Source organism: Schistocerca gregaria, chromosome 6 (assembly GCF_023897955.1).
Source record: "Schistocerca gregaria isolate iqSchGreg1 chromosome 6, iqSchGreg1.2, whole genome shotgun sequence".
NCBI lineage: Eukaryota > Metazoa > Arthropoda > Insecta > Orthoptera > Acrididae > Schistocerca > Schistocerca gregaria.
The window spans coordinates 447,439,293-447,462,534 of record NC_064925.1 but is presented as its reverse complement, the minus strand read 5'-3'; the positions used below and the strand labels follow the sequence as shown (position 1 = coordinate 447,462,534).

At 40.4% G+C, this 23,242-nt stretch overlaps 1 protein-coding gene across 1 annotated transcript in view; it reads right to left on the bottom strand.

Moving 5' to 3' along the window:
* Nucleotides 1–23,242, bottom strand: part of LOC126278020 (ATP-binding cassette sub-family F member 1) — an 86,641-nt gene that overhangs the window by 3,245 nt on the left and 60,154 nt on the right. Inside the window, exons 7-8 of the mRNA XM_049977737.1 lie at nucleotides 20,454–20,625; nucleotides 6,518–6,696 (exon numbers count right to left, since the gene is read on the bottom strand). Of these exons, the coding sequence (XP_049833694.1) occupies nucleotides 6,518–6,696; nucleotides 20,454–20,625 (351 nt within the window). The remainder of the gene's footprint in view (nucleotides 1–6,517; nucleotides 6,697–20,453; nucleotides 20,626–23,242) is intronic.

The window sequence follows — 23,242 nt, the reverse complement described above, 5'->3', positions numbered from 1 at the left end:
CATAAAGTCTTCAATTTTTTCAATATTTTTGTTGATTCGGTCAGTTGATGACAGCCCAGAACAAAATTTATCATCAATTGAAATGTCACCATTTTAAATAGAGCAAACCGCTGTACACTTGATTAGCAGTTTTCAACATTAAAACAGTTTCAGCAGCATTTTTGCTGAGCAGAAAACAAAATTTAACAGTTAGATTTTGTTCACTTAAACTTGTCACCATAAAAAATGAAAGAACAACAAAACAGTGCTAGCATAAACAATCACTGTGCCTGAACAGAACAAGTTAGGTCAACAGCAAAGGTGGCACTGAACTGCCAATGAGTTGCACTATTTATGCCAAGCAGCAGAAATGGATTCTACACAAACTTTGTCCATGTCAATGTTGTTCCTGCCCCCCCCCCCCCCTCCCTAATACACATGCTATGAATAAACACTGGTTCAATTATGTCATGTGCAACACAAGGGAATACATACAAAACATTCCAAGTTCGGCGTGAACAGGCTGCCACTCTCAGTATTATTAAATAATGAAGATACTTGCAAGTGAGACACTGTAAGTGAATTTTTTTTAAATGTTGTGACATGTCCCCTCCAGTTCTTGATGTATAATTCTCTTAATTCTGTATATTGCATAATTGTATGGTGCTGTGACAAATCCCATTAATTTATGTATAATGAAAACTAAATATTTCTGTTAGCCCTTTAAATGGTTTTATTTATTTAAACACTAAATGGTTCTGTCACTTGTTTATTTCGTAATTCTTCCATTTCAGCACAAGGGAATACTATGACCAGAGGTCTATTTTTAATATGTATATTTTGACTAATTTGGTCTATAATGGGGGCTTTGTATTATTTGGCAAGAAGTTGATTTTTGGAAGCTCCATTTGGTGTTGGATGCAGCTGGATGGTCCTTCACCGTCAAGAACTTGCAAGGCATACTAAGTAAAGGACCAACTGACCTTGCATATCTAGGATTTCTGCAACAAACCAGCCAAGATTTTTCTGCCACTGCAACTATGTCAATGAGTGAGAGCATGATAGTGTTAAATAGTAATTTATTGCATATTTGGGTCCCACGAATATTTCCCCCACACTTTCACTACCATGTTTGTTATGATTATTAAACAATGACAGTTATTTCACTGCTTCTGTGATCTATAAGTCTGCTCATCTGATCGACAACTTTCCACACTATCATATTTCTGGGTGTAATGGCTCATAGCTTCATCTTCTGGGTAATATCTCCTGTAATTCTTCTAAGGGGAGACATGAATGTAGTAGGCTTCTTTGGCTGTTGTCTTGACTAAAACTGTTCTAGGTGTATGACTATATTGTCTTCTTGTTATATAGACTAACATTTTGGTGCCTGTTTATTTCCAGTAGAAAAATGCTCCTGCTTAAAAGACACCGACTGAAAAGTGGGATACCAGCTGCCTCGTTCTACCTTCCTCAGTACCCTTAAAAATTTTCCCAAAAAATTTAGCATGTGAATATCTTCATGCCCTTTCTAACATGTAACTCACCTTTCACTCCCATGAGCTCACCTAACTGACTTACACACACTCGTTCGTCCACTGCTGTATGTCACCCGTACCCATCCACTCTCACTTAACCAACCCCCCCCCCCCCCCCCCTCTCTCTCTCTCTCTCTCTCTCTCTCTCTCTCTCTCTCTCTCTCTCTCTCTCTCTCTCTCTCTCTCTCTCTCTCTGTGTTTCCCTGTGACTGTCTCCTGTCCCACAGCCACAGTCTTCTTCATTCTGCCCTCCTCCTCCTGCCACCACCACCACCATACTATTACTGTCTGCTTCTTGGTCTCTCTCATTCATTCCTTCCCAATGTTGCTGTCTCTTCTTACTGTCACTATCTATCACCTCCTCATTGTCATTGTTATACAGTGTGTCATTACCACTGGCTCTTACCCACTTCCACTTTCCTCTTCCTCTTTATTCATTTTCCACTAGCAATGTCTCCTTCAACCTAGAACTGTCCTGTAACTGTCAACAATGTTCTACTGCCACTGTGTCCTCTTCCTCTCACACTGCCATTGTCTTCTTTACTCTTTCTATACTACAATTACTGTCTACTATCTTCCAGTATTTATTACTTTTCCATCTCTTCCTACTGCCACTGTCTCCTTTCTTAGCATCAAAAGACATGAATTTCACATGCTCGATTATTGGGAACATCTTTGAAGGTCCTGATGAAGGTAGAATGAGGCAGCTGGTACCCCCCTTTGCAGTCTGTCTCTTTTAAATAGGAGCGTATTCGACTTTTGTGTGTTCTGCTAGGAGCAGTAAAATTTCGACAGTTTGCTTATGTGAAATTGTAATAACACAAAACTAATTTTACACCTCAGACCAGATTTTATGTGCACAAAAATTTGCATGTGCTGCAGTACCATAACATGGGGTTCCCAAACTAACAACGAGACACTTTACAGCATATATCTCTGCCATGTGTACTTTATAATGTATGCATATTTTTTCCCCACGTGGAATGTTTCCCTTATATATATTACTTTCCTGAAGAAGCAATCGTCGGTTGCGAAAGCTAGAAATTCTGTGTGTGTGTTTGTGTGTTTTATTTATTGTGCCTGTCTACCGGCACTTTCCTGCTTGGTAAGTCTTGGAATCTTTGTTCTTAATATATTTTTCCCATGTGGAAATTTCTTTCTATCCACATGGGAAAAATATATTAAAAACAAAGATTCCAAGACTTACCAAGCGGGAAAGTGCCGGCAGACAGGTACATGAACAAAACACACAAACACACACACAGAATTACTAGCTTTCGCAACCGATGGTTGCTTCTTCAGGAAGGAGAGGGAAAGACGAAAGGATGTGGGTTTTAAGGGAGAGGGTAAGGAGTCATTCCAATCCCGGGAGCGGAAAGACTTCTCTTAGGGGAAAAAAAGGACAGGTGTACACTCGCGCACACACACACACACACACACACACACACACACACACACACACACACATATCCATCCGCACATACACAGACACAAGCAGACATATTTAAAGGCAAAGAGTAAGGGCAGAGATGTCAGTCGAGGCGGAAGTACAGAGGCAAAGAAGTTGTTGAAAGACAGGTGAGGTATGAGCGGCGGCAACTTGAAATTAGCGGAGGTTGAGGCCTGGCGGATATCGAGAAGAGAGGATATACTGAAGGGCGAGTTCCCATCTCCGGAGTTCGGATAGGTTGGTGTTGGTGGGAAGTATCCAGATAACTCTGACGGTGTAACACTGTGCCAAGATGTGCTGGCCGTGCATCAAGGCATGTTTAGCCACAGGGTGATCCTCATTACCAACAAACACTGTCTGCCTGTGTCCATTCATGCGAATGGACAGTTTGTTGCTGGTCATTCCCACCTAGAAAGCGTCACAGTGCAGGCAGGTCAGTTGGTAAATCACGTGGGTGCTTTCACACGTGGCTCTCCCTTTGATCGTGTACTCCTTCCGGGTTACAGGACTGGAGTAGGTGGTGGTGGGAGGGTGCATAGGACAGGTTTTACACCGGGGGCGGTTGCAAGGGTAGGAGCCAGAGGGTAGGGAAGGTGGTTTGGGGATTTCATAGGGATGAACCAAGAGGTTACGAAGGTTAGGTGGACGGCGGAAAGACACTCTTGGTGGAGTGGGGAGGATTTCATGAAGGATAGATCTCATTTCGGGGCAGGATTTTAGGAAGTCGTATCCCTGCTGGAGAGCCACATTCAAGGTCTGATCCAGTCCCGGGAAGTATTCTGCCACAAGTGGGGCACTTTTGGGGTTCTTCTGTGAGAGGTTCTGGGTTTGAGGGGATGAGGAAGTGGCTCTGGTTATCTGCTTCTGTACCAGGTCGGGAGGGTAGTTGCGGGATGCAAAAGCTGTTTTCAGGTTGTTGGTGTAATGGTCGAGGGATTCAGGACTGGAGCAGATTCGTTTGCCACGAAGGCCTAGGCTGTAGGGAAGGGACCGTTTGATATGGAATGGGTGGCAGCTGTCATAATGGAGATACTGTTGCTTGTTGGTGGGTTTGATGTGGACGGATGTGTGCAGCTGGCCATTGGACAGATGGAGGTCAACGTCTAGGAAAGTGGCATGGGATTTGGAGTAGGACCAGGTGAATCTGATGGAACCAAAGGAGTTGAGGTTGGAGAGGAAATTCTGGAGTTGTTCTTCACTGTGAGTCCAGATCATGAAGATGTCATCAATAAATCTGTACCAAACTTTGGGTTGGCAGGCTTGGGTAACCAAGAAGGCTTCCTCTAAGCGACCCATAAATAGGTTGGCATATGAGGGGGCCATCCTGGTACCCATGGCTGTTCCCTTTAATTGTTGGTATGTCTGGCCTTCAAAAGTGAAGAAGTTGTGGGTCAGGATGAAGCTGGCCAAGGTGACGAGGAAAGAGGTTTTAGGTAGGGTGGCAGGTGATCGGCGTGAAAGGAAGTGCTCCATTGCAGCGAGGCCCCGGACGTGCGGGATATTCGTGTATAGGGAAGTGGCATCAATGGTTACAAGGATGGTTTCCGGGGGTACGGATTCCAGGCGTTCGAGAAAGTGGTTGGTGTCTTTGATGAAGGATGGGAGACTGCATGTAATGGGTTGAAGGTGTTGATCTACGTAGGCAGAGATACGTTCTGTGGGGGCTTGGTAACCAGCTACAATGGGGCGGCCAGGATGTTTGGGTTTGTGAATTTTAGGAAGTAGGTAGAAGGTAGGAGTGCGAGGTGTCGGTGGGGTCAGGAGTTTGATGGAGTCAGGTGAAAGGTTTTGTAGGGGGCCTAAGGTTCTGAGGATTCCTTGAAGCTCCGCCTGGACATCAGGAATGGGATTACCTTGGCAAACTTTGTATGTAGAGTTGTCTGAAAGCTGACGCAGTCCCTCAGCCACATACTCCCGACGATCAAGTACCACGGTCGTGGAACCCTTGTCAGCCGAAAGAATGATGATGGATCAGTCAGCTTTCAGATCACGGATAGCCTGGGCTTCGGCTGTGGTGATGTTGGGAGTAGGATTAAGGTTTTTCAAGAAAGATTGAGAGGCAAGGCTGGAAGTGAGAAATTCCTGGAAGGTTTGGAGAGGGTGATTTTGAGGAACAGGAGGTGGGTCCCGCTGTGATGGAGGACGGAACTGTTGCAGGCAAGCTGTGCAAAGCCACTGTGTCAGGAGAGCATCTGCAAAGTGAGCAGGAGACCCAGGTTTGAATCTCAGCCTTAGTATAAATTTTCATTTGTCAATTCAGTCTGCATATATACATTACAGATTTTTGAGACTTTAATATGTCTCTGGAACTATTTAGTTACATTTGAAGATGAAGTTGTGCTTGTAGATCTTAAGGTATGTATTTTAGACCCCATGTGTACCAAATTATTTAGTTTTGAATGATCGTACTGTCATATGCCTGAATATTGGCATTCCTCCTGGGACAGCCTGTATACTTACATAATGACAGTTTTATTCAACATTTTTTTTGGGAAGATGCAACTGGATTTAGCCTGTCTTAACTCTAATGATTCACTGTTGTTTACACGGCTTGTGTTGTCTGTAGGTCAACCATGCCTAGACAGTCAATACCACGGTTCGATCGCGTCCGCATTGTTACTTTGTGCCAGGTAGGGCTCTCAACAAAGGAAGTGTCCAGGCTCTCGGAGTGAACCAAAGCAATGTTGTTTGGACATGGAGGAGATACAGAGACAGGGACTATCATGCACATCTTGTGAATGACTTCCTTCAGGATAACAACAACACTTGATTAGAGTACCAGCATGTTCTCCAGACACAAACCCTATATAACATGCCTGGGACAGATTGAAAAGCACTGTCTATCGACGACGTGACCCACCAACCACTCTGAGGGATCTACACCGAATAAGCTTTTTTTGATGTGTGTATTAATAATAGACATGTTGTAAGAGATGGAAGATGAACTTGAGATATAGGGACTACTCGCTTACGAACTCTAATGACTGTGGTGTCTATGGCATTTTAAACTATAATCTTCCTATCTTCCTTACTCACATGTAAATTGTATGATGGAAGTTGTCGTTTAATTCATTTCATGTATGTAACAATGAAGAGAATGTACAACTTGTTAATTTAAAAGTTACTTATAGAAATATGCTGTAGCAAATATATCAATTACAGATTTTAAACTAATGACAAATTTGGAGAAGTAGTCCATGAGAATGCACTCACACAAATGTAAAGAGGGTAGTACCACATTGGAAGAAACAGTTAAATCTTGCTAAGTAAGAAATCTTATTTAAAACACCTGAGTTCTGCATACCTTTGTGTTCTGCTGATATCTCAGCTGTACTACCTTTACTTACCTGCCATCACTAACTCTCACTCATAGCATTTTTGCAACTTACTGGTAAACTAAAGCAAATGTATTCAATATTTTTAACATTTCTTTACTTTTACTCCACATCTGCCTTAATTTTATGCTGCTTCCACTATAATTTTGGAAAACACCTAAAGTCCTTTCATTGTACATCTTTACTATTTCTATCAACACGCAATTTTCACTCACCAGACGATGATTTTTCTTGACTTCTCCCCGCTGTGGCTCAAGATCTCCTGTTAACAGCTTCAAGAAAGTTGACTTTCCAACACCATTTGGTCCAACTATTGCAACTCGCGATGTCAAATCAATACCAAAATCACAGTTGATAAATAATGGCTTTTGTCCAGGATATGCGAATGTGACATCTATTATTAAACAAAGAATTCATTCCAAGGTAAGGAAATAACATAGAAAATATGGTACACAACAAAGGCAGCAACAACACTGGCAATACATTTAGTTCCTCTCCTAAAGTTTTTAACAAGTGGTTGCTCCCTAGAAGTTATTTGGTTATAAAGAAAATATTTTCTGACAATTTTTTGGGTATACATGGTGTAACACAAAGGAGAAGAAATGTGTGATATAACCTATCATGTAAATATATCCATGAGGTATGTATCTGTCATTTCAAACTGCCATCTGTAACTATGATGATGAGAACTTTAATGTTGTTGTTCTTGTCAATCATTTCTCACAACCAACAATATTACGAAAAGGACAGACAGCTACTCCCCCACATAGAGGAGACCCTGAGTCACAGACAGGCACAATGAAATGGCTGTTATACATTTCTCATTCCTGCCAATTCGACGAATTCCCTTCTTCTGAAGTAGAAAACACACATGCTGCTGTGACCAGACTAAGTTGTAACTGCACCTGATGGAAGCAGCAATCTGATGGCGGGGGTAAGGAGGCATGTGATGGGGAAAAGGAGGGGAGGGGGGGGGAGGGGAGTATAGCAGGGTGGCTTGGAGAAAGGTGTAATGTGTAATGCTGCATTTGGGAGCATGCTGGGACTTGGTGGGGACAGGGTAGGGCTGCTAGGTGTAGTCAGGTTTGGATGGAGGGGAGGAGGGGGGGGGGGGGGGGAGGGAGTGCGGCACCAGAGTAGAAAAGAGAAGCAGAGAAGTGTAAAAAAAAGGAGAAGAGAAGTGTAAAAAAAAATAGGAGAAGAAGAAAAGCAGAGAAGGAGGAGAAAAGAAGAGAAGCAGAGAAGGAGGAGAAAAGAAGAGAAGCAGAGAAGGAGGGGAAAAGAAGAGAAGCAGAGAAGGAGGGGAAAAGAAGAGAAGAGGAGAAGAGAAGAGGAGAGGAGGAGAAGAGAAGAGAAGCAGAGAATGGGGGGGGGGGAGAAGAGACGCAGAGAAGAGGGAAAAAAGAAGAGAAGCAGAGAAGGGGAAAAAAGAAGAGAAGCAGAGAAGAGGAAATGGAATAGTGTGTGCAGTGATGGAATACAAGGTTGTGTTGACTTTAAGTGGGAACAGAGACACTGATAGATAAGTCTTTTCGTTGTGCCTGTCAGACTCAACGTCTCCCCTACATGGTGAGTAACAATCTATCCTCTTCATAAAATTATTGTTCCCCCACTCTGGACTTCTCATTTCTCACAAGCTAACTTATTTCTCCCTCATTGTATACTATTCGTTTTATCACAATTACAATCTGAGATTCATCGTCTGGAGTCTAGAGCATAAGAACTATCTGAATTTTAACTGTTATAAATAGGAATATTTGCTTCTTGTGAAATAAAAGAGCAGACAAATACTTATCAATAGTTACTTGTTTCATTTATTATTATTAAAAAGTTACTTCACAATTAATTCTCTAACTATCACATACTAATTGCTGTGGACAGGAAATTTTTGAATTAATGAAAAAAATATTGACACAAAAAGTATAGTACAGCTGGTAATGGTATTCGATTAAGAGGCATGAAAGTGACATTACTGTACATACAATATTAAACTACATTAGCTTTTTTACAGTCTGAAGACTCCAAGATTTATCACAACATGTAAAACCAAGTATAGTTGCAATAATACATAAATAACTGAGGCAATCTAGAATGTTGACATAGGTGAACAGACAGATTTCTATGTTAAGGAACAAGACATTGCTCTGTCTGCTATTTGATGTCATTGCCAGAACAAGGTGATAGGAAACTCAGATGACTGAATACTCTGTGTGTTCATTACCTAGAAGAATAAAGATTTCGAAGTGGCGCAGAGAGAGTGTCAATATCAATGAAATTTTGTATCTGTTTGGTAGATGCTATGCATTAACAGAAGTGAAGTACCAACTTCGTAGTATGTGGAACAGTTTAGTTCACATGGCTTAAAAGAAACTTTTATCTTGGAATATGGGTGTGTTCACAAAATCCTTTATTTTGGGTATTATATAACCTGCGGTGATAACTATGGTAAAAGTTTACGAGATTCCACTTTTCCATTTTTATGAGTCGAGAAATGAGCAGCAAAAATTAAATTTTGGTTTAAGATCTACATTGAGAACATTTGAAAACTGCAACTACAGATGAAGACATCGAGAAAGTGCATAATATGATATTGGACGATCAGTGAGTAGAGGAATATATAAGGTGCCCCAACTAAACTTTTCATAGGCAATATCTCTGGAATCACAACAGTTACTGACAAATGGCTTTCATGAGTATGTACGTCAGGGGCTCATGAAAGTAAATGCTACGAGACATTTTACACTATGGGCAAATATAGGATTTTACATGAACTTATGTTCTTTTAAATGGAAACCCTATTTTATTTCATACACAATCAATAACGTGAGAAATCACAATAACAATGGCATTGGTTGCACCACAGTACGTCAATTACATCCTGAATGCAAAGTTGACACATGAAATGAACGAAACTCGCTGCTATCACACTTTCTCCTGTGCATGCGTGACCTGCGCATTGCTCGTAATTGCGATGTGATTGACGTATACATTCTTACTTTCACTGTTATCATGAGGGCCGAAAGTAATCACAGGGATTCCTGCCACAAACACTGATATGTACATAATGGTGTCCCTCACATGTGTCATCTTTATCTGAGTAAAAACTATATAATAATATCAGCCAATGTACACTGCCCCGTTACACCGCCTAGGTCAACTATTTGCCTCAGCAGTTGCGTACAGAATGTGTGGGAATAGCTCAATACAAAGCAGGTTGTTCTGTGAGAAAGTACGTAGAGGTACATGGCAGCAGTGTGCTGCAATCTGTAATTGGTGTCACTGTTGTCTTCGTGGTGTTAATCTACCTGTCTATCCGTTCTAGGCATTCAAAAAGGTATTCACAAATGAGGAAATGGTTACCATGATATTACTGTATGGAGAGAGTCACCATAATGGTACACATGTGGCACAGGTTCACGCCCAGTGGTATCCATATAGATGTCTTCCGACACATCCTACCTTCATGAATATCATTAGAACAAATCACGCAACAGAGCTGTTGTCTCCACGAATGCAGATGCGGAGTATAGGCATAACACATGAAGCAGCAGAGGTATCTGTCCTGGCAGCCACTGCAATAAGCCCTCATGCAAGTATTTGTGAAATGGAGAGACCTATCGGAATCCCTCGAACAAGCTTGTTGCTTATTCTGCGCAGGCATTGTACCATCCATATCACATGGCACTACATCAAGGCCTCCATGGCAACGGCATTCACAATTGCCGGAAATACTGTAAGTGGCTTCATGTGTAGGGTACTGTTTACCGATGAGGTCACGTTTACAAACCAAGAAAATGTCAACTTACGCAAAATGCACTAGTGGTCACCAGAAAACCCACACTGGATTCACTGGGTTGAACATCAACATCAGTGGCGTGACAATGTATGGTGTGGTATTGTAGGACACCACATCACTTGCTTGTATTCCATTGATGACACACTTATTGGGCGACAGTACAGGCGGTTCCGGAGATGTGCCTTACCTGGACCGATGGAAGTCCTACCGCTTCATTTGTGTCAAATAATGTGGTATCAACATGATGAATGTCCTGCACATAATGCCTTGGTGGTACAAGAACACTTTGAGCCCTGTTCAGAGTGCATTTTCAGCAAGAATGTTCCTTGACGATTGTTTGATAGACAGCGGCAACGGTGAAACTCTGAGGGCACAAGATCATGTGAATAAGGTGGGTGCGACATGACTCCTCAAACCAATCACAGTATAGTTCTTTTTGTCTGTCTAGCAGAATGCAGGAAGGCGTTATTGGCTCTGAGTACTATGGGACTTAACATCTGAGGTCATCAGTCCCCCAGACGTTATTGTGGAGTGCATCACTACATGCAGTCTTCTTGGTTATTATTGTTGGACTGCATCTGCAAGACATCTTAGCTGTTGACAAATGTTGGCAGTGACAGTTTCACCTATAGAAATCAATGTGTAGTACACTACACCATCGCTGTTCCACCAGATGCATAGCTCTGTCCTTTGTGGACGCATGCAGGTCTTTGAACAAGGGGTTGCTGCTTTATATGGGCTCAATCACTCCTTTCTTTTCTTTATGTTGGCATAAGATACCATTCCTCATCGCCAGTAATGATAAACGCTGAGATGCACATATGACCACTAGTTGATTTTTGTGATTTTCACTTAGAGCAATCAAAAACCATACACCTGATTTTTGAATCTTCCCCATTGCATGCAAATGTTGCACAATGATGGAACAATCGTGGTTCATCACATCTGCCTGTTCTCGAGTACAATAATATGGATTATTGTGGATTAATGTACATAAACGATGTTCATCAACCCACAAAGTTCTTCATGAAGTCACTAATGTCGAAACAATCCTCCTTAAAAAAGATAAAACCATTTTCTTACCATGCCCTGTCCAATGTCATTATCCTCATACACGGCACAAATGCCTCCGCTGCTGTCACTCCTCTATTGAACTAAACAGAAGAATATATTGGAAATATTCCAATTTCTCCACTTGACACTGCATTTTCCAGCATCCACAGCTTCATTCACTATCTCCAAATGACAATATGTAAACTCAAATAGCAACAGTGAACTACAAATGAAAAATTACGATCGATAAACAGACTCAAAGCAACCGGAATAACAACATGCAAAATAAGAAAGCTTCAAACTTATGCACCAACCTAATAATTTTGTATAGGCCTACAGAATTCGCACATACTTCTAAAAATGACTATCTGTGATTCTAAACTTAACAAAAGACTTATCATTGCTGAGTGCAATGGGAAATACTGTGAATTTAGTAACGACCTTTGTTTGTTTGTCCCATAGTCAAAGGCAAATGTGAACCTTTACAGAGCATTGCCAAAATATATTTTCCACTTCCTAATATAGTTCTTGTCAAGATACAGTAAAGGACTGCTCCAAGAGCATGGATGTGCAATATGACAAACATGCCAGACACTCCAACTCCAATTCTCACAAGATTACCCTCCCCCCTGTGGCACAACTCTATCGCAGCAGTAGTCTACCTCTTGTCTGTGATCAAATAAGGCCTGTATCAGCTTACTGAGACAATATTCAGTTTTACGTGGCAGGGAGAATGCAGTAGAATCTGAAGAATATGGTCATGTTATACTCCAGGTGTCTTCAACCATTAACTGAAATGCGTAAATGAATAAGAGGATCTCTTTCTTCACCAGACAAAAGCAGTTAAATTTCAAAAATTGAAATCCTGTTCTTGTTATGAGTCAGTACCTTCTGTATCTCTATGGGCTGCAATGCAGTGCAACACCTAATCACAGATTGCACCCCAGTTGGCATGAATATTCATTCAAGTGACAAACTGGGCATATGAGAAGTTCCTTGGGTCTGTTCTATCAGTCAATTTGAGTGTGGTTTTATGACATTTTGCCACACTCATTTAGTCAATTCACAGGCCTGGGATGGACCGTATATGTACAACCACAACCTAAAACATGCAGCTTTCAAAAAAAATTTGTTGCATTTTAGAAATGCTAGTCAACATTAGAAAAATAAATGATATAAAATATTGAAATACATCTATAAATATGTTCGTCTACAAAATATACTGTTTATTTCTGGTATTTCCATTTTGAAAAGTATTTTTGCAATGACATTTATTGCTGGTTATTTTTGAAGAAGTTATACAGGATTTTCTCTGTTTATCTGATATTTTTCTATTTTATATGTTATAATTTTCATTGTCAACCTAAGATTATAGTGATATGCAAATATCTTCTAGATCTACTTCCCAACTTTTTGATCATTATATTGGGAGAATGTTGAATATAATCTGATGAAGATTAAATGTCAAATCATTAACTAACAAGAGGTGGTATCAATAATCTTATTAAAAATATGCACTTTGTATATATAATGGAAATAAGATTAATTTTTAAGTATCAAACTAATCTACCTTGAAGAGAATATTAGGCAGATAACAACATACCTTTGAGGTACCTGGTGTCAAATTTAATTCTTGGAACTAAGACACAATTTCAAACACCCTGAATCATTTACATAACAAAATGGCAATTTTAACAATGTAGGAAAAGATAAAATTGCTGCTTACCGTAAAGAAAACACGTTAAGTTGCAGACAGGCACAACTGAAAGACACTTACACAGGGTTTTCGGCCGCAGCCTTACACACACACACACACACACACACACACACACACACACACACACACACACACACACGTGACCACCAACTCTAGCAGCTCAGGCCAGAATGAATTTGGTATTGTCATTCTGGCCTGAGCTGCCCGAGTTGACAGTCATGTGTGTGAGGTATGCTTGCTTGTGTGTATGAATGGTGTGCATTTCTTCGTTTCTCTTTCGTTGATGAAGGCTGCGCCAAAGCTTTGTGCAAGGTTTTTTAGTTCTGCCTGTCTGTAACTTGTCTTCATTACGGTAAGTAGCAATCTATCTTTTCCTACACTGCTGATATTCCAATGAGGAGTCGCCATTGCTTGGAGATAGCAATTTTATAATATTTCCCCTTCTTGGGCAAATTTCTACAGAGACGGTACAAAAAGGATTAACTATTAGAAACATTTACGCATACTGGTGCCATTCCTGTAGAATGCCGACTAGAGGAAAATGCAAAATGTAATTTTTACACAATTTTTAGATCATTTAAAAAAGTGTTGAACTGATTTTGTAATCCACTTTGCTATTGGGGCTGAAACACAGATAACAGGGCTTCAAAGCAGATATGAAACATCAATCAAATCAGTGATTGGAAGCCTGCACTCCTGCACAAAAAAGGCGAGTCAGCAGTTTAACATCATCCAATCAAAACATTAAAGCCAGTGCTTTCTGGAATGCAGAAGGTGCTCTCTTTATTCATTACCTAGCAAAGCCTAAACAATAACTGGGAACACTACATCAGTCTGAGACCAACTGCTTGACCAAATACACAAGAATAGGCCTGGATCGTAAAGGGGATAAAAGGGGATAAAAGGGGGATTTGGAGTAAGGAATACAAGATCTCTTCAAAAAAATTCCAGAGCTTTATCCACAAAACTTTTCAACACTTACCTTTTATTGATTGTGCATGGTCTCCTTCGAAATACTCTCCTCCGCAACTGACATGTTGCCCACAATGCAGTTTCCACTTCTGGAAGCAGTCTTGGTATGCCTCTTGCTGGATTACATGAAGCAATGTCTGTGAATTGTCTTTTACCTTGTCTATCCTTTAACCAGGTTTTCAATCTTGGAAATAAAAGTCCACAGGTGCCACATCTGGAGAGTATGGAGGCACCACAGTGATTTAATTTTTTGTGCAATAGTCACACACAAACAGTGAGGAATGGGCCGATGCATTATCGTGATGCGAGACCCATGAATTGTCTTGCTACATTTCAGGTCGTTTTCTTCTCTCATATTCTCTTGCAGGCATTGCAACATGTCTCGAATATCAATTTGTCCCTGTGGCACAAATTTGTGAAGAACTAATCCTTCAAAGTCAAAGAAAACTATCAGCATGGCTTTGACATTTGATCTGACCTGATGATTTTTTTTTAGCTTTTTGAAAACCTTCCCTGACCCACTGTGAATACTGAACCTTTGTCTCAACATCATAACCATAGACCCATATCTCATCACCAGTTATGATTCTCTCAAGGAACATCTCATTCTTATTTGTGCAATCCAAAAGTTCTTCACAGATTGTGAGGCAAAGGTCTTTATGGTCTTTAATCATGAGCCATGGGATGAATTGGGCCAGCATCATGATGCGTTCCAAGATGCTGTGTCATGATTTCACAAGATTCACCTGAAATGTTATCTTCTTCTGCAATCTCTCTGGCAGTCAGTCTTCAATTGGCATGCACAATTTCATTGATGTTCCTGACACGAGAATCATCAATAGATGTCGAAGGGCATCCTGAACAAGGGTCATCTTTAACTTCTGTCTGCCCATTTTTAAACCATGTGAACAATTCATAACACTGAGTGAGGCTTAAGAGCTTACCACTGTAGGCTTCCTGCATCATTTGGTGTGTCTCTGTAAAGGCTTTCTTGAGTTTCACGCAAAATTTAATGCGGACACGTTGCTCCTCTGATTCTGCCATCTCAAAAGTTACAACTGTGTGGCAACATTCTACTCAATACAGCAGTGAACAATAGCTAACAAACATACAACAATGAAACTTCTGGCAGTTGCACATTAAACAGGTGTGTGCAGAGATGCCAGCAGCATTTCACTCTAACACACCATTAGCAGGAAACGATGGATGTTCCAGAATTTTCTGAACAGACCTCTTATTAGGTTATCCACATTCTTCAGCAGATTTCTTACTCTGGATTCCATTCATTTACATACCAAAAGCAGTGATTAGAGTTACAAGGCAGTGTTCAACACAAAGGGAAGTTAATATCATTTTTGGTTGTTAGAGTGGCGAAGGATGTACATCACAGTCGGGCAGTTGGATTAACTAATTAGAGCTTATTCCAATACACTGAAATAATACCTGTGCTGTTTAGTCCCAAAATAGCATCACCTTCGCTGGAACCACTGGAATTTCACATCTATTTTCAAGTCTTTTAACAACAATAATCCTTCTGAATCTGAATGGAAGAGTGTTATGATCTGTTGAAAATTTGAGAATAAAGGAGACTAAATGCACAAAGACCAGTTTTTAAGTGGTCGTGATCCATTCAAAACCAACCATGATAAAAAGTGCTTGATGCCATGGTTATTGCTCTTATTTATTGTAAAACGGTTCTCTGCTGTTCCCCTCTCCATTTATTATACACTCCCCCCCCCCCCCCCAAAAAAAAGGGGTGCTCCATTTTGATTTGTGCCACACACAACTTTCCTTCGTCTTTGCCATGGTGGGCTTCCTGGTTCACATATTTATCCAGTTCCCTTGCTGTCTCTCCCTTTCAACAGTCACTCATCAATACTCCTCCCAGCCACATCAACTACCCTGCTCCTCTCCTTGTTTCTTTCACCTACACATTCCGTCAGATAACCCCCTCACCCCACTCATACTGCAGCATAGAGACACTGTTGCCCTGAATGTGTTTTTGTTGCTTAACTAAACGTGTGTTTATGTGCCTATCAGCTGCAAAGTGTTTCAACTCAATGGTGTGTTTTCATGTTTTTTCCTTCCATCAATTGAGATGCTGAGAATCTTAAGGGCCTAAAGCACACTATCAGTGATTTTGAGATTACAGCATGTGTAAAAGCTTCCGACATCTGTTGATCTTATGGTGAACCAGTTTTATCTATATCTGCAGGCCTACATTGTTTATAATCAACATTCACAAAAGGCTGCCTCGCCGTTTCCTTGGATATTCATTTCCCCCATGAACCATGGACCTTGCCGTTGGTGGGGAGGCTTGCGTGCCTCAGCGATACAGATAGCCGTACCGTAGGTGCAACCACAATGGAGGGGTATCTGTTGAGAGGCCAGACAAACGTGTGGTTCCTGAAGAGGGGCAGCAACCTTTTCAGTAGTTGCAGGGGCAACAGTCTGGATGACTGAGTGATCTGGCCTTGTAACAATAATCAAAACAGCCTTGCTGTGCTGGTACTGCGAACGGCTGAAAGCAAGGGGAAATTACAGCCTAATTTTTCCTGAGGGCATGCAGCTTTACTGTGTGATTAAATGATGATGGCATCCGCTTGGGTAAAATATTCCGGAGGTAAAATAGTCCCCCATTCGGATCTGCGGGCGGGGACTACTCAGGAGGACGTCGTTATCAGGAGAAAGAAAACTGGCATTCTACGGATCGGAGCGTGGAATCGGGCAGGTAGGTTAGAAAATTTAAAAAGGGAAATGGGTAGGTTAAAGTTAGATATAGTGGGAATTAGTGAAGTTCGGTGGCAGGAGGAACAAGACTTCTGGTCAGGTGACTACAGGGTTATAAACACAAAATCAAATAGGGGTAATGCAGCAGTAGGTTTAATAATGAATAGGAAAACAGGAATGCGGGTAAGCTACTACAAACAACATAGTAAACACATTATTGTGGCCAAGATAGATACAAAGTCCACACCTACTACAGTAGTACAAGTTTATATGCCAACTAGCTCTGCAAATGATGAAGAAATTGATGAAATGTATGATGAGATAAAAGAAATTATTCAGGTAGTGAAGAGAGACGAAAATTTAATAGTCATGGGTGACTGGAATCCAATAGTAGGAAAAGGATGAGAAGGAAACGTAGTATGTTAATATGGATTGGGGCTGAGAAATGAAAGAGGAGAAGCCATCTGGTAGAATTTTGCACAGAGCATAACTTAATCATAGCTATCACTTGGTTCAAGAATCATGAAAGAAGGTTGTATACATGGAAGAACCCTGGAGATACTAAAAGTTTTCAGATAGATTATGTAATGGTAAGACAGAGATTAGGAACCAGGTTTTAAATTTTAAGACATTTCCAGGGGCAGATGTGGACTCTGACCACAATCTATTGGCAAAGAACTGTAGATTAAAACTGAAGAAATTGCAAAAAGGTGGGAAATATAAGTAGATGGGACCTGGATAAACTAAAAGAACCAGAGGTTGTACGGAGTTTCAAGGAGAGCATAACGGAGCAATTGACAGGAATGGTGGAAAGAAATACAATAGAAGAAGAATGGGTAGCTTTGAGGGATGAAGTAGTGAAGGCAGCAGAGGATCAAGTAGGTAAAAAGACGAGGGCTACTAGAAATCCTTAGGTAACAGAATAAATATTGAATTTAATTGATGAAAGGAGAAAATATAAAAATGCAGTAAATGAAGCAGGCAAAAAGGAATACAAACGTCTCAAAAATGACATCGACAGTGCAAAATGGCTAAGCAGGCATGGCTAGAAGACAAATGTAAGGATGTAGAGGCTTATCTCACTAGGGGTAAGATAGATACTGCCTACAGGAAAATTAAAGAGACCTTTGGAGAAAAGAGAACCACTTGTATGAATATCAAGAGCTCAGATGGAAACCCAGTTCTAAGCAAAGAAGGGAAAATAGGAAGGTGGAGGGAGTATATAGAGGGTCTATACAAGGGCGATGTACTTGAGGACAATATTATGGAAATGGAAGAGGATGTAGATGAAGATGAAATGGGAGATACGATACTGTGTGAAGAGTTTGACAGAGCACTGAAACACCTGAGTCGAAACAAGGCCCCTGGAGTAGACAACATTCCATTGGAACTACTGACGGCCTTGGGAGAACCAGTCCTGACAAAACTCTACCATCTGGTGAGCAAGATGTATGAGACAGGCGAAATACCCTCAGACTTCAAGAAGAATATAATAATTCCAATCCCAAAGAAAGCATGTGTTGACAGATGTGAAAATTACCGAACAATCAATTTAATAAGCCACAAATGCAAAATACTAACTTGAATTCTTTACAGACGAATGGAAAAACTAGTAGAAGCCGACCTCGAGGAAGATCAGTTTGGATTCCTTAGAAATACTGGAACACGTGAGGCAATACTGACCTTACGACTTATCTTAGAAGAAAGATTAAGGAAAGGCAAACCTATGTTTCTAGCATTTGTAGACTTAGAGGAAGCTTTTGACAATGTTGACTGGAATAATCTCTTTCAAATTCTGAAGGTGGCAGGGGTAAAATACAGGGAGCGAAAGGCTATTTACAATTTGTACAGAAACCAGATGGCAGTTATAAGAGTCGAGGGACATGAAAGGGAAGCAGGGGTTGGGAAGGTAGTGAGACAGGGCTGTAGTCTATCCTAGATGTTATTCAATCTGTATATCAAGCAAGCAGAGAAAGACACAAAAGAAAAATTCGGAGTAGGTATTAAAGTCCATGGAGAATAAATAAAAACTTTAGAGGTTCGCCGATGACAACATAATTCTGTCAGAGACAGCAAAGGACTTGGAAGAGCAGTTGAATGGAATGGACAGTGTCTTGAGAGGAGTATATAAGATGAAAATTAATAAAAGAAAAACAAGGATAATGGAATGTAGTCGAATTAAGTCGGGTGATGCTGAGGGAATTAGATTAGGAAGCGAGACACTTAAATTAGTAAAGGAGTTTTGCTATTTGGGGAGCAAAATAACTGATGATGGTCGAAGTAGAGAGGATATAAAATGTAGACTGGCAATGGCAAGGAAAGCGTTTCTGAAGAAGATAAGTTTGTTAACATTGAGTATAGATTTAAGTGTCAGGAAGTCATTTCTGAAAGTATTTGTATGGAGTGTAGCCATGTATGGAAGTGCATCATGGACAATAAATAGTTTGGACAAGAAGAGAATAGAAGCTTTCGAAATGTGGTGCTACAGAAGAATGCTGAAGATTAGATGGGTAGATCACATAACTAATGAGAAGTATTGAATAGAATTGAGGAGAAGAGGAGTTTGTGGCACAACTTGACCCAAAGAAGGGATCGGTTGGTAGGACATGTTCTGAGGCATCAAGGGATCACCAATTTAGTATTGGAGGGCAGTGCGGAGGGTAAAAACCGTAGAGGGAGACCAAGAGATGACTACACTAAGCAGATTCAGAAGGATGTAGGTTGCAGTAGGTACTGGGAGATGAAGAAGCACAGGATAGAGTAGCATGGAGAGCTGCATCAAACCAGTTTCAGGTCTGAAGACAACAACAACAACAACAACAACAACAACAACAACAACATGACCACAAAGCATGATTTTGTTGCTCTGAGATGCTCGATTGTCCTGTAGTATCCACACGATGTAATAAGTAGTAGACTTTATAATTGGATATGTATTGACAGTTTTATATGATTCTCATGCTAAAGAAAGTGTTTCATGAAAATGATGACAACGAAGATCAAATCAAAGACTTTGTCACTCTGTGATGGTCTTGTTCACAGATTTCTGGACCTGCGTTATCTGTTGGGGAATTGTAGGACTCCACCTGAGAGGTCAGAGGTGCATTACACAAAGGAAGCAGCAACCCGGGTGGAGTACTTGTGGAGAGAACATGAGGGTTTCTTAGATTAGGCAATAGGCTGAGATTCTCTGGTGGACTTTCATCAGATGACTCACAGAGTGAGAGATCAGAATGTGTTCAGAGTGCAGACACTTTGAATGTCAAAATTTCATCAGTAAATGATCAAAGCATCCATAACAAAGTACCCAAATCTATTGCCCTCCAGGAAACATCTTGTGCTCAAATTATTCTTGAGACAAAGAGCTGGCTGAAACCTGAAGTAGAAAGCTCCGATAAATTTAAATCGCATCATAATCCTCACTCACACCACAACCAGCTGCTTGAAATCCACTGCTGAGTAAATACCACCTCTAGACATTTTCAAGTATATAATTTTTGGCAATATGCATCTTCCACCTTTCACTGAGTTGTGCCTTTGTCTTCTTATCCTGCTGAACTCGGGGAAATAACTTCCTTGAGCCATATATAGGGACAGGAAAATTTCACAAGAATGCTAGCACAAAAAAATAATCTGAAATTAAAAGGTTTCAACGAAATAACACTAAATCACCGATTTTTATGAAATATTGAGAAATTTGTCATTTTCACACGTAAATAGGTTATAACCTAAGGACAACCATGTAATAATATTCATAACTCATAGTTACTGAACACCGAAATTGCATTTTGAGATGACAGTTATGTGCAAGGCTCTGTACAAGATGATATGATGCTACAAGATTATAAAATGCCTGTCAATTTTATTTTCATTTCATACTCACTGTGCAGGCCAAGAATTGGTGGTTGCAAAGGTGGTGGATCAGGAAAGGAGAATTTCACAATGTAATCACGTGGCCTTTGTAATAGTTCTGTTGGTCCCTGTTCATCCTCCTTCTGAATCTTTGAACGATTTTTCTCTTGTTTTCGAGTTAGTACTTCCTTCTGCTTCTTTTCCTGAGAGTGACAAAACATTCATGTGTAAGTAACTTATATTTGACAATGAGAAGAATAGTTATCTAGTAGTTTACACAGTCATCCTTTGGATTTAATAAACTTTTATATTTAATAAAGACATTTTGGTTGTTTTTTTTTTTTTTTTTTTTTTTTTTTTTTTTTTTTTTTTTTGTACTACTGTATCCTTCTCTAAGTAATTACAAACAGATCTAAAAACAAAGATAATGTAACTTACCAAACGAAAGTGTTGGTATGTAGATAGAGACACTAACAAACACACACACACACACACACACACACACACACACACACACACACACAAAGTTCAAGCTTTCACAATCCATGGCTGCTTCATGAGGGAAGAGGGAAGGAGAGGAAGATGAAAGGATGTGGGTTTTAAGGGAGAGGGTACGGAGTCATTCCAATCCCAGGAGCGGAAAGACTTACCTTAGGGGGAAAAAGGGACAGGTGTACACACACACACACACACACACACACACACACACACACACACACACACACACAAAACCAGAGGCAAAGAGTATGGGCAGATATGTCAGTCGAGGTGGAAGTACAGAGGCAAAGATGTTGAATGACAGGTGAGGTATGAGTGGCACAACTTGAAATTAGTGGAGATTGAGGCATGGTGGGTAACGGGAAGAGAGGATATATTGAAAGGCAAGTTACCCTGACCGAGGTCAGGTTAAGATGGCCCAGAGTCTCGGCATGATAATTTCTGAAACTGCACAACTTAACGGGCATTTGAGGAGTGCTGTACTGAGTGTCTTTGACACATGGCAAAACCAAGGTGAAACCACGTCCACACATCATGGGGTTGGGTGGCCGCCCCTCATTACAGATGTCTGACATTGTAGGCTGGACGGACTGGTTAAACAGGACAGACAGCGTTCAGTGGCAGAGTTAAATTCCAACTTAAATGCTGGGCAGAGTACAAGTGCGCGCGCGTGTGCGTGCGTGCGTGCGTGAACACATAAGGCATTGAACACCCCAAACGATAGGCCTCCACCAAGACGAGCTGGCGGTGGCTACAGTATGCTCTGGGGAACTTTCAGATGGGCATCCATGGGTCCAGTAGAGCTCATGCAAGGCACCATGACAATCAAGGAGTATCTTACACTGGTTGCAGACCACCTAAATCCCTTCATGATGACCATGTTTCCCAACAGCCATGGCATATACAATAACAATCACTATATTAATTATTGTTCACACTGCATATACAAATAATTTATCCTATATAAGTCTGTTGTACAGTGTTGTAATTATAATACTAAAACTTACTGTTAAAATTACAGAGAGGTGTATTGACTGCAGAATGTGGCAATTTATTAAGAAATTTCCAACAGTTCACTTCATGAGATTTGCCTCCTCTTGTCAGCCTATGCCTAGGACTGTCAATATACTTCTTGTTTCTAGTGTCATGGCAGAGTATGTACTATCTGGTGTCAAACTCTGCTATGTTGTTTTCACCTATATCAATGACTCACTGATATAAAGATTTATCACTGTCAATATTTTGGTCTTAACAAATAAAGAGCGGCAATGTTCCATTGAACACATCTTATGCAGTATTCATAGCAACTTTTAGTGAATCAGTAATACGTCACTGCTGCGAGTGACCCCGTAACAACAGCCCATAAGATATGAGAGACAGAAAAAATCTCATTAGATCACGTAATATCCATACGAGATAGGACATCCTTGATATCTTTCTGCCGACATGATTAATATGGGGCTGCAAGTTTATTCTGAAATCTATGAGTGTTCAAAGCAGTTTTACACATCTTGCTTCTATGTCATTAGCTGGTCCCAGCTGCAGGTGCTGAGTCTTCTCTGGATTGCAAGTAGTTTATTAGATGAGAACCTGTTTAGTGTTAAGGAGAGAATGTCCTATGATTTCTGGCTTACTTTCAACATATCTTTATCTGTAGTCATTAAAGTTGTGTCGTCTGCATAGCAGATAACTCAGTGAAACCCAAGATATTGTGGCAAATCTTTAAATGCAACAATGAAGAGGAATGGTCCAAGAACAGAGCCTTGAGACACACCATATGTGAATTCCAAACTGACACTAATTGCCTCCCATTATGATAGTGAATATTATTTATTCCATAATAATTTAGTTTGACTAATAAGACGCCATAGGGGATACATCAAACGCCTTACTCCAATCGCATAGCTCAACAGAGATTATATTCTTATTTTCAAATGGAGTTAATGTCTGATTAATAACTTCAAACACTGCAGAACTGGTATTTCTTCCTTGTCAAAAACAATGCTTTTTGCTACAAAGGACATTGTTTTTCAGAGTAGTTACTAAACTCTATGTGAAAAATAGCTTCAAATATTTTGGAAAAGATTGTAACAATAGACACTAGCCTATAGTTCTCGGGGAGATGCTTTTTCCCTCTTTTTGTATGTAGGTATAACTTTTTAAAATTTTGAGCTAATGAGGGAAAACTCCAAATTTTAGGCATTTGTTCACAATAAAAGCAAATGGTTTGCAAATAAATTTATTGTCCTCTCTTATGTGTTGTTAGATAGCGAGTAGCGTCCACACTTTTCGAGTTAGAAAATTCTGAAACACCATTTAGTG